The following is a 15404-nucleotide window of genomic DNA, read 5'->3' on the forward strand; positions in this document are numbered from 1 at the left end:
ATACGTATTGAGCTGGGACTGGGAACGTCATCGCGCCTGGAACGATCCTGGTGAATATCATTTTCAGGTTGAGTCAATGCGAAAGATGAAGCAGGTTGATGAAGCGACAGATGTTCCATGCATCCAGATACGGCTAGTGCCAATTTCACCGAACAGCGCAAGGAGAGTTGGAGATTCTCCTTTGCTGCCCTTAGTCAGCGACCACACGTGACTAGATTATGTCATCTCCCTTCCTTCCCATTCTCCTTCCTCACAGCATCATGAACCTTGACTTTTTACCAGTCATTGAAGCAATGTGTTGGCCACATATCTCAACAATCAGGAAACGACGGAGTTTCCATGCGGAAGTCCATCGTAGGTCTTTGATTATTTCCCAACTGTCACCATTGTCAGCCCTCCGACGACTCTTGATATCGAATGAAAAAGAGCTTACCTCCAGCAGCGTACACTGTTGCCGCTCCATCCACCGGCATGCATATACCACTGACAAATGCTGCATCCTCAGAACAGAGGTAAACAGCAGCGTTGGCCACATATCCCAAAGAACTGTTCTGTTTGAGGGCCTCTCCTCGAGGGAATGACGCCTCGAACTTGCTTCGGTTCTCCGGCGTATCGTCGACGCCCATGAAAGCTTGTGCCCTGGAAAAAGTCAGCATTGGTGATGCAGTCTGGGGCAGGATGCTGGAAATCTCATACAGGTCAGTGTAAGCGAGAATGGGACAGATGGCGTTCACCCGGATTCCTGCATGACCATATTCGGACGCGAGGCCTTCGGTGATCTGAGATGACTTGAGCTTAATGATCTTCCTACGTGAGAGCCTCTATACCTTATTGACAAATGCCTTAGTGCCGCCGTACCATACCTACAGTGTTGGGTCAGCATTTGTGCGTCAATGAAGTTGATGTCTATTACCAGTCCGTTCTTGACTCGGATGCCTCCGACCGAACTTATGTTAAGAATCATACCAGCCTTTTGCTCCATGAAATATGGCACCACGACAGCCACGCTCAGGAAGATGGATTTCATGTTGACGTTTATGACCTTGTCGTACTCTTCCTCCGTTACTGTGTGCGAAGCCTTCTTTGGATATGTGGTGCCAGCATTGTTCACCACGACGTCCACCTTGCCGAATTGTTTCAAAGAGGCTTCGAGCAGCTTCTCCCACGAAGCCTGACTGGTGACATTTGTCTCCTGGAAGAATGCTGTTTTGGCACCATAAGAGGCATTGATTTCGCCCTCGACTTTTGCCCCTGTGGTGCGATTGATGTCTGCAATCACAACCTTGGCCCCCTCCTCAGCGAATCGCTTGGCCATGGCCTCGCCAAAGCCGTGACCTCCTCCGGTCACAATGCATACTTTGTTCTTTAGCTTTGCAGACATCTCGCTTACTGTTTGTTTTAGTGTGCTCCTACCAAGGACAAGGGTTTATCTTCCAGCTCGAGCCTTGTGAAGAAGCCTAGATTTGATACTTTCACGAAATGACAACTACATCACTATCTCCAACTCAGCTTCCCCAACTTTCTCTGGGGGGTTCCGATCGGTCAACGACTGCCGAAACTACAACAATGTACCTGAAATCAAAGACCCTATTCTGACCTGCAAAGCCTTTGAAAGGAGACTGAGGGGTACAAAGTTACACTTGGCGTTGTTGCCCGAGGTACTCGTTCTCACATGGTTGCGGCTATCATGCGGAGAAGTCCCAGATGCACGCACAATACCACGGAATACCACGAAGTACATGACAATATCCAAATAAGGCTAGCAAAAGTTGGGGACAAAACGTGTTTCTACCACGCATCACACACGGAGTATCGCCGACTCCTTACGTCCACGCTTTTACACAAGGCAATCATCCCCGGATTGAACCACATTATCTCGCCACTGCGCGCTTTATCTTAAGTATGCATAAGATGAGAATGCTCGTGGACCATTGGGGAAATTGGGGTCTGGGGCCCCGTAGACGGAAATTGATCTCCAGAGCCGAAAATCCATACGAAACAGGGACATCCCCCAAATGCTGAAAGCAATGATATAGTCCCCTCGGCAAGCCAAAAAGCTGGTATCAGGCTTCCAAGATCTTCATCGACATAGACTCCTTTTGTACATCTCGACCTACGCCTTTTTACAACATTCGCATCGAAGCATTTGGGCTTCATTGCCTGCCATGGCCGGAGGAACCAAATACAACTTCCTGATCGTCTTCTTTGTCGCCCTCGGGAGTTTTACCTATGGCTTCAACTCTGCGTAAGTGAGATGTATGTTTTAGTGTGTAGTAGGTTGACCTTGGACCAGTATTATGGGCCTCGTCATCGGTCTTCCCGCCTTCTTTGCGTATTTCAATATCAACCTAGAAAATACAGAGGGCAACCAAATTACTGGAGGTGCGTATTCAAGTTTCAATGATGCAGGCACATTATTGCTGACACTGAATAGCCACCAATGGGCTGTATTCAGGAGGAGGCATCTTGGGCTGTCTCTTTGTGCCCTGGCTTCTAGACCGCCTGGGTCGACGTCGGACCATCCAGATTGCAGCAGCAGTGGCTATTATATCTGCGGCATTGCAGGGCGGCAGTGTACACATTGTTCGTGTCTTTCCAAAACACCTTGGGTTCCCTCTCGACTAACAATCTTTGGCTAGGCTATGTTTCTGATCGCACGTTTTCTCAACGGTTTTGCTGTTGGAATGCTTGACACTTCTATTCCCGTCTTCCAATCCGAAATTTCCCCAGCACATCAAAGAGGCCGCATGGTTGGTGCCCATGGTGTTCTGATCGTCATCGGCTACTCTGCAGCTGGCTTCGCCGGGTTTGGCACATACTTCGCAGCCCCTACTGTCAGTTGGAGGCTGTGTCTCAGTCTTCAGATTGTCGCACCACTTCTCTTGTTCATTGGCTCTCCATGGTACGCCACTCCTTTCAAGACCTTGTCTGTTGAGCTCTTGTGATGCTGACATGATCAATCAGGGTTCCCGAGAGTCCGCGATGGCTCATTGACAAGGGCCGCCACGACGCGGGATACCAGGTCCTTCGCAAGTTACACACACGTCCTGACGACCCTGAAGAGATTGTTGCGCGAGAGGAATTCCTCCAGATTCGACGACAGATTGAACTTGAACGCTCCGACAATCTGAACAAGAGCTGGGGCACCATGTTCCGCAAACCCAGCATGCGAAAGAGGCTGATTCTTGGATTTGGAACACAATTTATCGCTCAAAGTACTGGTAAGTCAATACAACACCCCAGCCCCTCCTTATAGATCGGATACAATTGCTCACTTGCCAAAAAGGTGTGTTGGTTGTCAACAACTACCAGATCTTACTGTACAAATCCCTCGGCATCACAGGCTCATTGCCTTTGCTTTTGAATGCACTCTACAATGGTCTCGCGGCGTTCATGAACTTTGTCAACTCATTGTTCCTTGATCGCTTAGGCCGCATCCGCATCATGCTGATAGGTCTCGTAAGTATCATCCCCCGCCGCCCTCAGATACTACCGTCCTGACACTTCTCCCAGACCGGCTGTGCGTGCTCTCTCATCTGCTTCACCGCCATGGTCGCCACGTTCGGAGGCACCACGAACCGTGTCGGCAACGGGTTCGGCGTCTTCTTCCTGTTCCTCTTCGTCTTCTTCTACGGGGGCACCATGGACGCCACGAGCTACGTCTACTGCTCCGAGATCTTCCCGACGCCCCTGCGCGCCCAAGGCACGGGGTTCTCGGTGGCGGGCCTGTTCACCGCCACGCTCATCTACACGCAGACCGCTCCCGTCGCGTTCGTCGAGGTCGGCTGGCGCTTCTACATCCTGTTCATCCTGTTGCCCCTGATCGGGGCCGGCTTGATGTGGAAGTTCTTCCCCGAGACCAAGCTCCTCACCCTCGAGGAAATCTCGAGGCTGTTCGGGGACGAGGTCGCCCTGGACATCAACCAGCTCAGCGCCGACGAGAAGCTGGCCCTGGACCGCGAGGTGGCCAAGGGGGGCGGCGAGGCGGTCACGTCCGTCACGAGCCCCGTCAAGAGCAGCGAGGGTGGCTCTCAAGAGGACCGTATCGAGAATGTCTAATCCTCCCTCACACACACACACACCCGTGGAGGTTGCATGTGTATGCTGAACACACAAGAACGAGGTGGGCGGGCTAGTTTTGTGCCTCTTAGACCACTACATTCCTTTTTCCAAGCCCCAAAAAGTAAACAAGAAGTGATGTCGGGATCAAAGAATAGGGCTGGGCTGGCTTTGGTCTTTTTTCTTTCTTGGTTTCGGTAGAACTATTCCATAGAATCTGATTCTACTAAAATTTAGAAATGATAGAGCTTTGCAAGGCACCCTTCAGCACTTCAAGGTATCTGAGTGCCAAAGGTACCCGAGTTATCTTTCTCGTATTTCTAATCAACCATACAGTACGGATACAACAGACGCATTTGGCTCTGAGCCGGCCACCAATTCCCATCCTGTACCAATTCCCTATACAATTCAAATTGTTCTAATTCTCCCAAACGCCCCCGAGATTGATGCAAAATGCAATAACACAACAATGCCCAGACTCGCTCGACATGAATGTGTGGAGACACACATATACCTCCAGTGGCTGGGGTTGGTGAAACCTTCTTTTCTAGCCCAGGTGTATATATATATGTATACCACAAAATGAATTTCAACACGAACTCAAAAGGTCATTTGTCATCCATCACTACTCAAGCTCGCCCTCCTGCGACCCAACTCATCCTCCTCTTCTTCCTCGAGTTCTTCACCCTCATCACTCATCTCGAGGACTTTGTCTTCCTCCTCTTCCCTCTTTCGTTCCTCCTCCTTCATCTCCTTGTACGTGGCCCAACTGAGCATGCAAAACGCCACGACGATCAGAGCGCATCCGCTCAACGCCGCGGCACTGAGCGGCTTTCCCGTAACCAACCAGTCCGTGATGCCGACCAAGAAAATCGTCAACAGAGCCGCCACGCTACTCAACACCGGACTTGTCAAACTCATCAAGACCAGAAAAGAGCCGCTGAACACAGCGTTGGACAAGGTTGAGATTGCGAGGAGGCCTGCGGCTCGTCGGCTCGGCAACTCAAAGATTTCCAACCCAGTAATGTGCAAAATGGGCAAAGGAATCCACAGCACCGTCAACGTGAAAAGACCAACCATGCTTCCAAACGTGTTGGCAAATATCATCCCACGGCCCGGACTGCACCCCTCAGGAGGGCACGCGTAGCGCTTGTAAAGAACCTCGTAAAACCCGTACGCCACCGACCCAATACCGATAACAATATTGCCTAGCAACTTTGTCCCGAACCCTTTCTTTTCCTCATCTCCAGAACCCGATCCTGAGTCGTCTTTGTCACCATATGCAACCACAAACACGCCGATGATCGCCAGACCGACACTGACGGCCTTGTCGAGGCGGAGTTTGTCGTTGAGTAGCATGATCGAGAAGACGTATGCGAAAAATGCCGAACAGTTGTAAATCGCCGTCAGGTCCGAAGGGCTGGTCAAATCAACCGCGACGTACCACGACCCGCCGGCCATGGTCAAGAAGGTTGTGATGAAGGCCGTCATCTTGATCATGTAAGGCCATGGAGAGACCTTGTTCAGCACCGGAGACGAAGGCGCATGGAGGTCTTGTGATTGAACCATCTGGGCCGTACTTCGTAGCAATGTCACATGTCGTCGCCAGAACGCAGGCCATGAGAGTTTTCGCTTTTGGACTCGTATAATGGCCAGCTGGACCGGCCAGAGGAACACCCACGATCCGTGTGTCAGGTACATCATACAGTATGCCTTGTTCCAATGTAGTTCGTGCTGAATGTACACGGCGGTCTCGGTCTGGACGACGAAGGAGATCAAGGAGAGGACCAGGAAAAAAGAAGCGTAGATGTATTTTCGACGGACGACATCCTCGGGCTGTGCGTACGTGGGGGATCGCGATCGAAACGTGCTTCGGTGCGAGGCAAACGAGTGTTGTCGACTCGCTAGCCCTTCAGGACGACCACGATTGCGACCCGCGTTCTCTCGTTTGTCTTCGGCGAGAAGAGGCACGTGAGACTGCAGCCCCGTCGGTCGGTGCATGGACGGGCGGTCAGACATTTCGTCGTCGGAGAGAGGGTCCGATGCATCAAATTGTACCTGTTGTCGAGTCGGTCGAAAGTCTTCTTTTACTTCTGGGGGGAGTGAGTTGAGTCGAAGAGGACTGGGAGGGCGGGCTTTGGAAATGGACGAAGGAGGAAGGGGAGACAGTCGATGGACAGGAGGAGGAAGAGGAGACTCTGTGCCGGAAGGTGTGAAGGTGAGGTCGTCGGCGGTTGAGTCGGTGCTATCTGATCGGGTCATCCATGCGGTATTTGTGGGTTTTTGTGATCTTTGTACAGTATAGCGACTTTCTTGTCACCAGGCGTGGTCACCGGCACCACTGGGCTTAGGGTACCCAAGGGAGGGATGCTAAGGGCGGAGAGGCGTGGGGGGGACACGTTGGTCAATTGGCAGGCGTGGTCCAGTATAACGAATCCGCACTCGCGCAATTGGGGGGAGAAAGATAAAGGCAATGAGGGCAATTCAATTCGGATATTCTCGTTGAAACCAGATAAACAAAAAAAGTAGGTCGGGCAATGAACACGGTGACACGGTCTCTCTACGGCTACGGCTGTGTTTTTTACTTAGTGTGAGATTTCAGGGTTCAATTCTCATTTACCACCCCATCTCGCCTGCGGCAAAAATGCGACAACCCCGGACTCGCTGGGGGCTGCACTCTGCCCTAAACAAGGCCTGCCACCTGTGCTCAGCCTTGCATGTGACTCAGCCTCATCAGCCTCGTCGCCCAACACCAGAACACGAGACCAGAAGTGAAGTTCCTTCTCTCTACTCCGTACTAGTTCAGTTTTTGCTTTGCTTGTATTCTCCGCCACACTGCAACATCTCGTCTGCACATATTCCACCAGATTTTGACCTTGTCTGAAGGTCCCACTGGCTTAAATCACACGGTAAGCCAATATTAAGACACTTTGGAATTCCAATGTCAGCCGACTTGGTACCTCCACAAATTTGATGGTCAATTTGGGGGCGGCTGGGCATACCTTGTTGGGGAGGCTTGTGCGTTGTATCCTGATTACAAAATCCTTCATGGACACAATATCCTACGAGTGAAGCGGGCACAATGCTCAGGAAATGGCAGTGTGAAAAATGTTCGAAGCACTTTTCCTCAAGTATGCTCCCTAGAAGCCTGGTAGGCGCGATCCTGTTACTGATAGCATTTGCCAATAGGTTCTTCGCTCTCTCGCCACTGCAAGAGGTGCCTGATTGATGCACCAAGGCCTACAAGACGAAAGGCGTGTGAAGAGTGCTGTACCTCGAAATCGAGATGTGATGAGCGCCGGCCCGCTTGTGGACGATGCAAGCTCAAGGGAATACACTGTCACTACGTTGTTCCTGCTCGCGCTTCTGGCGACAGTGACGGCTCTCCTGTACCAGATCTCGTCGGCGCGAATTCTCTGATGACTCCGCCAGTAGACTTTGCACCATTCCTGGATTACTCCCTCACTGGGACTCCTGGGTCGACGGGCCATGTAACGGTTGACACTCACCCCATGGTCAGACACGTCATGAGATTCATAATCAGGGTGTTCATGAGTTATCCTAGAATGTTCGCGCGCGGCCAACCCCCTCCGTTCATCCATCATACCCAACTGAAGGGTGAAGTCCCCGAAAGCCTGAGTCACAGCATGGCGATATTGTCGGGCTTAGACAATCCAGAATTGGCTTCAATACTTGAAACCTCCGCCAAGTATGAGGCGTATGCGTTGCTTGCAAAGGTATCGTTGCTCCCCTCCCCCAATCGCCCTGCATGGTCTCATCAAGCTTATATCACCTTCTAGTACGAAACATACAATGAAGTCGAGCTTCTAGCGGCCTTCCAAACGTACATACTATACAGCATCTTTCTTCTATTCCCGACGAAAGAACGGCAAACCCACACTCACCGTCAAGATCAGAATATAATGATGGGTCTACAAGATATGTCTTTGGCACTCATGAAGAGCGGTCTTTTACTCAATGCCGAAACACAGTCCATCGTACCATCCTGGGAAGCATGGATAGCTGTTGCATCCAAACGTCGTGCCATCCAGGCTTCACACACGCTAATGTGGGCCTGGTCACTGCATCATAAATATCCTCCGTTCGGTTGCCGGGAAGTTGCCTTTATGCCAACCCCTTCACCCAAATCTCTGTGGCAAGCAAGAGATGACGAGGAATGGAAGGGTCATTATAGCAGGTGGCTCGAATACTGGCGTAATGGTGGGCCACATCGCCTGGAAGAGCTGATGCTTATCAAACCTGGAATCGAAATTGATGAGAGAACTCAAAGGTGGCTCGGAGAGGCGGACGAATTTGGCTTACTCTTAATGTCCCAAGGTATGAATGAGTATTTGGCCGCTCCGGATGATTCGGGAATACTGGCTGACTTCTGCCTAGTGAACGCTATCGACTGAGAGACATTAATTTCTGTGCTCGTGTGTCGAGTTGTGGCATGGGCTAATATTGATACTCGGAGTTCCGGGGTTTTCAAACTGGCACGGCCAATCGCCATCCACCAAGCATATATAAAACCATCAACGGTCAGATTGCCTCGTCTCATGGTAGCAAAATGAGCAAAGAACGACATCCCGAGAAAATGACAACCAGTCGCCAGTACGATATCGTTCTCCTTGGAGCGACAGGCTACACGGCTGGTTATGTCGCAGAGTACATTATGACCGCTTCGCTCAGCAATCTTCATTGGGCTATCGCGGGTAGAGACGCGAACAAACTCGAAAGGCTCAGAGGAAAATTAGCAGAGCTTGATTCGAGTGGCTCGAAACCCGGTATGGCAACTCAACCGCTACCTACTCAATCCACCTTTTGAGACATTCATTATGCAAAAGGCAAGATAGCATGGAGTACTAACAATCTACCAAGCTATTGAACTGGTTAATATCAACCTTGACGACGACCTTTCTACGCTTGTATCCCGCACTAAAGTCCTCATCAACGCCATCGGACCGTACACGTGTCATGGCGAACCTGTTCTCTCGGCATGTGCCGAGAATGGTACAAGTTATGTGGACTTTTGCACCGAGACGCCATGGTTGGAGGAAATGATAACAAAGTACTCCAAAATTGCCAAAAGACGGTCTGCACGCATCGTCCCGGCGATTGGCAATTCCAGCTCCCCTTCCTCACTCGTCGCATACCTCTTGGCCAAGCGTTATCACGAGACGCATAAAAAGGCAGTTGAGAACATTACTTGCTCGTACAGTTTAAAAATAAATGGAATGAGCGCTGGATCGTTGTCAAGTGTTCTCAAGGTTGTGGAACGTTACGGTGTCGGTCCATTACTGTTTCCGAACCCGTATCGGTTGTGCTCCTCGAGGGAGAATCCGAGCAGGCCCGAACCTAAAAAGGGGTTGTTTCTGGGTCACCACAGAGATGAGCTTCTAGGCCATTTGACGACATCCCTTGCTAGCCCAGGAAATGAGGCCGTGGTATACAGGAGTCAAAAACTTCAACCTTCCATCTACGGAGGAGACGGAGAAGAAGGCAAGACGATACCATGGTCGTATCGCGAATTCATGCCTGCGTCAAGCACGGGGAGTGCAATCATGATCCATGTGGTTACCAAGATTTTGGTTTTCTTACTCTTTTTCCGGCCAGTGTGTGCCTTGATCTCACTTCTGAAACCGGTCAACGGCACGGGTCCTTCAAAGGAAGACTCCCAAAACGAAAAGATCGAGGTTAAAGCGGTGACGGGCAACGACCACAAATTGATGGCGAGGTACTCTTTCAACGGGTCAATGTACTTTCATTCCGCCATGTTGGCGGCAGAGGCGGCAATGGTTCTTCTCAGCATATGGGATGTCGACGAGCAATGGACCGATGATGTGGGCTACGGTGTCCTGACACCTAGTTGTCTTGGTATGCCTTTCGTTGAGAGACTCAAAAAAGCAGGCGTCGATATCGAAGTCTATACATCCTGACGACTCGCAAATACTATATACGGATTACATACCTTGTGTTCGACCTTAACCTGTTACCTTCTGTCTACCTCTTTACTGTCGCTGTACAAGTGGTTAGGACACCAACGAGCCTCTTGCTCAACATATAATTCAAGAACTGAAAAAGACCACCTCCATTTTCCTCGGTCCCCGCTGCAAATTGAATTGATCCGCTCATGTCTTGTGCTCTCTAAACTCCCTGGAAAGATGAAACCACAAAAACTTGACGTCTCTGGGAATCTACGTCTGTTCAACAATCATCCCAATCTCAAACTCAAAATCGAAAGTCCGAAATTTCCAATCCTTCACGATAAGTCCCGTCACACCCCGCTCTCATTGCCACTGCCACTTCCACTCCTGTTCCCGTCCCCATTCCTACTCCTGTACATGGCCTCGTACTCGTATGCACTCTGACTCTCCCGCTCAGTCACAGACTGTACAGGCCAATTGCAACACATACACCAGGTCTTCACACCTTTTTTGTTCTCTTGACCCTCACCGTTGCGGTTGGCGTCATCATCTTTCGGATCGAGGGCCGAATAGATGACCCCGACGACCCGGAATCCGAAATGGGCGTAAACGTCCCTCGCCCTCTCGTTGGCGGCGCACAACCAAATCGGCCGCCCGTCCCTTTTGGCTCGGGCCACGAAGGGCTCGATCACCGCCCTCACCGCGCCCTTGTCGTTGCGGTCGGGGTCCCTCGCCATCAGACTCATGTTCCAGTAGGCTTGGCTGGTCCCAAACGTCGCGACCTTGAAGTCCTGCATGTCACGCACGAAACGGGAGAAGACGGGTCGGGCCTTGGCCATCTCCTGGAGTTCGGTCTCGGACACCAGGGGCGCCACGGCCTCGGGGGGTTCCCAGCACACGACGGCGGCGAAATCGGCGGCCTCGGCGACGAACGAACCCGCCCCGACTTTGGCGGCGACCCTCGCCCTCGCCGCGGGGTACAACAGCTCCGCCGTGACGACCGTCGAAGGTCCCGACTTGTCCTGAGCGAAAATCACGTTCATCGGATCCGTGACGGTGGCGCGAGAAGATATGTCGGCCAACCTGTCCTGGTAGTATTCCGATCGTGATGTCGTCATTGGTGGTGGTGGTGTCGTTGGTACCGGTGTGGGCGATTTTGAACCGGAAAAGCCACCGTTGGCTTCCCGAGGTTGGGGTGTGAGCAGCGACCCGGTAGAGAGATTGGCACCCGTGGGTAGGGCGACGTCGAGTGTGTCTGTGTCTGTGTCTGTGACTGTGGCCATTGCAAACTTCAACTACTTTGAGTACTTTTCGATACCTGGGGTCTTTTGTGGTATTCGGAATTCCGAAGTTGACAGAGGTGTGACATGTATGGAAAAATGTAGGTACTGTACTATTCCTCCCTGGTTGTACTTTTCAAATCCTCCCTATGGAGTCGACGAGTGTAATGCTTTGAGTTCGATGCAGGAAGTTGATTTCTTGACCTTGAAATTCCCCGAGTAGCTGCGAATCATCAGGGTTGAAGAGTTTACCCTTGTGTTGAACGAAAGGAAAGAAAAGGATAGTGTCAGTGTAAGTGTAATGTAGGGGGATGCTGTGTGTTCAATTATACCCAAGGAAAGTTGGTTGGTAGGTGTTTTTTTCTTTTTTGACTCATACCTGTTCGCGCCCTTCCGCCCTTGGTTGATTTAGGAAGGTACCTAGGTCCTCCGTACACGTAGGCAATTCATCATAGAATCTTCATACAACGACGTATCCTTGTCGGTACTCGTCAAGGTAGGCTTGTGCAGGACTCGGGCATCCTAGAACCGTAACCCCCCCCCAAAGTTGAAAAGTGAGAGAAGGGAATTCATACGGCAACTTCTTCGACCCTCCAAGAAATACTCTGTCTGCTTTGATCTCGGGGGCCTTGTTGCTGTGAGGTGCTTTGTACGGGCGTTACGGTAAAAGTGAAATGACTCATCTCCAACCGGGTACTTACTATTATACCTGGAAGTACTCGTAAGGGTCTCCGGTACTCGGTACTCCGTAGAGGTACTGTAACTGTCGATCCGATCTTGGATTGTCATGACTTGTCTCGTACGAGACCAAGCATGATGCCAAGACGGACGAGGCTGAAGAAGTCCAGCCTTGTCACTGGCGGAAGACCGTCAACCCCGTACCTAGTGCTGGAGTACCGCCACCACTTTCCACGACCCCCAAGGAGTGCGTATGTAGTTTTGATTTCAAAAAAGGGAGGTGATGGCAACGGTTCGAATTGGATATGGCCCGACCACGGCGAGAAAAGTTTGGGACCTGTCACGTCAAGAACAGATGGCGGAATCCTCGTGAAAAGTCCAACGGTATGAGAAGCCATTCGATTCCAGGAGTGATGATGTGTGTGTCTCTGTTAATGGTACAAGTGTAGTGGAATATCAGATCCTTTAAGATACCGAAATGCATACGATTATATATGGTAGGAGGCAGACGAGGGGGAAAGCACGGGATGGAAAATTTGAGTGTTGTCTACTGATTAGAGGCCCCAATGCCGGTTCGGCTCGCATCCCTGATACGAGTTGCTTTTCCTTTGGTCTTCGCCTTCGAGTCGCAGTATTCTCTTCCAGCGCGATTCTGATCGTAGAAGTCAATAGTCCTGGATAGTATGACTGAGGGCTTGTCCTTTTTTTCTGCCTAAGCCCGGGCTTATTGTATTGGCCACAAGACCGGTCGGTTTATGATTCTAGTAGCACATGTAGATATAAACAGGTTCGTCTCTTTCTTGGAAGTAACACCATGTAAGACTTCAGATGGTCGAATCCGAAGAAAAGGCCTCGACTGCCTCCGTGATGTGATATTTCAAGCCAATCGCTTCAGCTGGTATCCTGCAACACAAAAGTTGTACTCCGTATGCACCCACGTATTGACGCCGCATCTGTCAAGTTCTGTACTTCCACAGGTCAATATCCTTTTCTTTCCCCTTCTGTGTTTGAAAATGTATGAGGGCGGGGATTCTAAAATTCATGATCATCGTCGCCGAGGAGTGGCCAGGATACATGGTAATATCGATCGCAAGATGGCTTTGCTAGTATACTGCTGTATTTGGGATAGCAAACAGGCTGGATGATTCATGAAGGGACTCCATACACATCGAGGCACTGCTTGCTGCGTGCGAGGCACTGTTTTTCCAGCGACATATACGTGTAGCTTTTGTATATAGGCCATTTGTCTCACCGCGAGGATGCTGGATCCTAACAGCCATGATAATGTCCAAGGATCTCACCTCCCGTCCTCCATAGTCCAGATGATAATCCAGTCTCGCACAGAAGACATGATCGCCTGGAAATGTCACAGCAACGATGAGACGCTAAAACAGGCCATGTCGTATGGTTTTCCTGGATCAAGCACATCTTGTCAACTTTGCTTGTATAGTGCTGCTTAGAGAGCATTCCGGTGAAAGCATGTCGGTACGAGAGATGGAGGGAAAGAACAGCCGAAGGATGGAGGATTTTCTCGCTAAAACAGTATGACAGCTCAATCAACGTCGTCACTCGTTTTGTCAAAGGGCATACATACGAGGTATTCTCTACAGTGCCCCGTAAAGTACGTACATGTTAGATGGAGGATACACCCGTCAGGACACCAAGGGGAGCTCACCGAACACGGCCCTGGTCTACTAGTGTCAGCAATAAAAGAGACCAGCTGCATACTTGATGAGGTGCGGAGGGGGGGGCTGGCTAGCGGACCAGGGTGCTCTGGGTGAACAGGGGTACATTCCGAGCATCAATACAGACAAAACTCACCCAAGCTGATCAATCTTTTCGTGGTTGCGATGTGAAGTGAAAGTCTTGACATGAGCAATGGTGGAGGGAAGAACACACGGCTGCATCTGCTCCATTCCAAACTTGACACGAACTCGTCACAAGATTGAACAGGAAGTCATCTGGGCTACTCCATGCAGCTCCGGTGGATACGTATTCACAATGTTGGCTAATGCATGACCGTTCGGGTGCTGCGGTATACAAACCAATGGGCCAGGGGGTTGTGAAAGTGAGCAAGGCCCAAAGAAGATCAGCCAACGCCATGGTAGATTCCGAGCCCTGGTCTGCCTGCAAGGATCATAAAGACGGGGCTGATATGGTCGGTCTATTTGTTCAAGTTCGCAGCACTCCACTGTGCTAGGAAGGGCAGAAATCCTCATCTTCTCCTCTCGCTGACCAAGGTCCTCATTCGCCTGCCTTGAGAAAGCGTTCCCCATACACCTCACCTTGCGGCGACGACGATTTGTCAACGCCTTCTTGGACTGCATAATCACCGCCTACAGTACCGTGACGGACCCTCGTCGAAAGACCGGATGTGGGACAACCATGATTCAAGCTTGCAAGGGGATTGAACCTCACTCTTTGGCCTCAACTGCAGCTACCTTGATCAGGCACGTACTGCAATGAGTATCCATCCCCCCCTTCCCCCCTGCCGTCATCTGTAATAAGCGATGCGAATCCTCTGACTGGTGTAAGACTCAGGAGGCAGGGTGATACACATCGGACCGAATGGATACCTGGACCTAGTGTACAATACCTACACGTACAATGCGGTTGTACTCGTTTGGAATGACCGAAAGCACAATGTGATTCTCTCAGCTCTCGGGTTGTAAGCCACGCCAGACAAGAGAAATCTCCTTGGCAAAATCTGGCCACGGCCATTGTTTCGGACCTGGGTGTTGGCTTTGGCAGTCTGACAGTTAACATACTACTGTAACTTGTGCGGTGGGATCTGTACAGATACGCGCGTCTCACACTGTGTAGATAGGCGACACACAGAAAGTAGCGAAAAGCAGGGGCGATTCACCTAGCAAGCCAACATTCGAGATCTTGAATGCTTGGGACAGAGGCATCGCCGGTGCCACCGAGACAGAAGCTAGGTCACAAGAGCCCCTTCAACGCAACTGAGGCGCTGCTGTGTAGGACCTAGGCGTATCAGATGGCAATAGGCTCCCATGAGTAGTATGGATGTAGATACTCCGTACTTGGACAGCCAACGTGTTTTGCCCTGACTATCCGGACAGCCGCCGAATTGAGCTCGCTTCGAGTATGAATACGAAAGAACTGGGGCATACTGTACAATTCCCTACCGCTAAGTGAGGGATAGTGCGGCCATGCCACCAGCATCATACAATGACCGGCCAAGTCTCAAACAATACACTGCCGTCCACAGGATCGACACTGAGACTGTCACCGTTTACTCACGAGATTGAGCACATGTCAGACATGTTTTCGTTGCACGCGTCGCCTGGAGATAACGACAAGAGTGGTAATAAGCGGGAAAATTGTCTCAAACGCGACTCGCCATGCTCTTAACGAGGTTAGAGAATGTATTTCATGAACCAAGCGAAGTGCGACGTACTGTTTCACTGCTCTCCGAAGCCTGAAACACTTGGTGACG

The 15404-nt window shown here is 50.8% G+C and overlaps 6 protein-coding genes across 8 annotated transcripts; 3 read left to right on the forward strand and 3 right to left on the reverse strand.

Annotated features, from left to right (window-relative positions):
- Window positions 1-288: 288 nt before the first annotated feature.
- Window positions 289-4250, forward strand: PV06_06109. 3 transcript variants are annotated; one of them, XM_016407183.1, is made up of 9 exons: window positions 289-698; window positions 848-915; window positions 970-2245; window positions 2294-2382; window positions 2435-2583; window positions 2640-2902; window positions 2965-3221; window positions 3287-3459; window positions 3514-4250. In XM_016407183.1, the coding sequence occupies exons 3-9, from the start codon at window positions 2166-2168 to the stop codon at window positions 4057-4059; spliced, it is 1557 nt and encodes a 518-aa protein (XP_016262787.1). In that variant the 5' UTR covers window positions 289-698; window positions 848-915; window positions 970-2165; the 3' UTR covers window positions 4060-4250. The 3 variants fall into 3 exon arrangements, with proteins under 3 accessions (XP_016262787.1, XP_016262786.1, XP_016262788.1); XM_016407182.1 differs by having other exon boundaries at window positions 848-2245; XM_016407184.1 differs by lacking the exon at window positions 289-698 and having other exon boundaries at window positions 783-915.
- On the reverse strand, window positions 367-1381 carry PV06_06110 (uncharacterized protein; the record flags this gene model as incomplete). The annotated part of the gene is made up of 5 exons (XM_016407185.1): window positions 367-377; window positions 434-639; window positions 697-779; window positions 828-863; window positions 914-1381. The coding sequence occupies 5 exons, from the start codon at window positions 1379-1381 to the stop codon at window positions 367-369; spliced, it is 804 nt and encodes a 267-aa protein (XP_016262789.1).
- Window positions 4251-4337: 87 nt separating the features above from the next.
- Window positions 4338-6585, reverse strand: PV06_06111 (uncharacterized protein). Its single transcript, XM_016407186.1, has one exon. It carries the CDS (start codon window positions 6319-6321, stop codon window positions 4675-4677), a length of 1647 nt encoding a protein of 548 aa, XP_016262790.1. The 5' UTR covers window positions 6322-6585; the 3' UTR covers window positions 4338-4674.
- Window positions 6586-7141: 556 nt separating this feature from the next.
- PV06_06112 (uncharacterized protein) lies at window positions 7142-8474 on the forward strand (the record flags this gene model as incomplete). The annotated part of the gene is made up of 4 exons (XM_016407187.1): window positions 7142-7190; window positions 7249-7796; window positions 7860-8397; window positions 8458-8474. 4 exons carry the CDS (start codon window positions 7142-7144, stop codon window positions 8472-8474), a joined length of 1152 nt encoding a protein of 383 aa, XP_016262791.1.
- Window positions 8475-8656: 182 nt separating this feature from the next.
- Window positions 8657-9998, forward strand: PV06_06113 (uncharacterized protein; the record flags this gene model as incomplete). The annotated part of the gene is made up of 2 exons (XM_016407188.1): window positions 8657-8846; window positions 8941-9998. 2 exons carry the CDS (start codon window positions 8657-8659, stop codon window positions 9996-9998), a joined length of 1248 nt encoding a protein of 415 aa, XP_016262792.1.
- Window positions 9999-10016: 18 nt separating this feature from the next.
- PV06_06114 (uncharacterized protein) lies at window positions 10017-11620 on the reverse strand. Its single transcript, XM_016407189.1, has one exon. It carries the CDS (start codon window positions 11267-11269, stop codon window positions 10337-10339), a length of 933 nt encoding a protein of 310 aa, XP_016262793.1. The 5' UTR covers window positions 11270-11620; the 3' UTR covers window positions 10017-10336.
- Between the last annotated feature and the right edge of the window lie 3784 nt (window positions 11621-15404).

This window comes from Exophiala oligosperma (genome assembly GCF_000835515.1).
Source record: "Exophiala oligosperma strain CBS 72588 unplaced genomic scaffold supercont1.5, whole genome shotgun sequence".
NCBI lineage: Eukaryota > Fungi > Ascomycota > Eurotiomycetes > Chaetothyriales > Herpotrichiellaceae > Exophiala > Exophiala oligosperma.

Excerpts from the sequence above, each read along its gene's own strand:
- PV06_06109 (XM_016407182.1), top strand. The coding sequence starts at position 2,166 with ATGGCCGGAGGAACCAAATACAACTTCCTGATCGTCTTCTTTGTCGCC. Across the intron at positions 2,246-2,293 it reads ACCTATGGCTTCAACTCTGC|TATTATGGGCCTCGTCATCG; the intron begins GTAAGTGAGATG and ends ACCTTGGACCAG. Across the intron at positions 3,460-3,513 it reads GCATCATGCTGATAGGTCTC|ACCGGCTGTGCGTGCTCTCT; the intron begins GTAAGTATCATC and ends CACTTCTCCCAG.
- PV06_06111 (XM_016407186.1), bottom strand. The coding sequence starts at position 6,321 with ATGACCCGATCAGATAGCACCGACTCAACCGCCGACGACCTCACCTTC.
- PV06_06114 (XM_016407189.1), bottom strand. The coding sequence starts at position 11,269 with ATGGCCACAGTCACAGACACAGACACAGACACACTCGACGTCGCCCTA.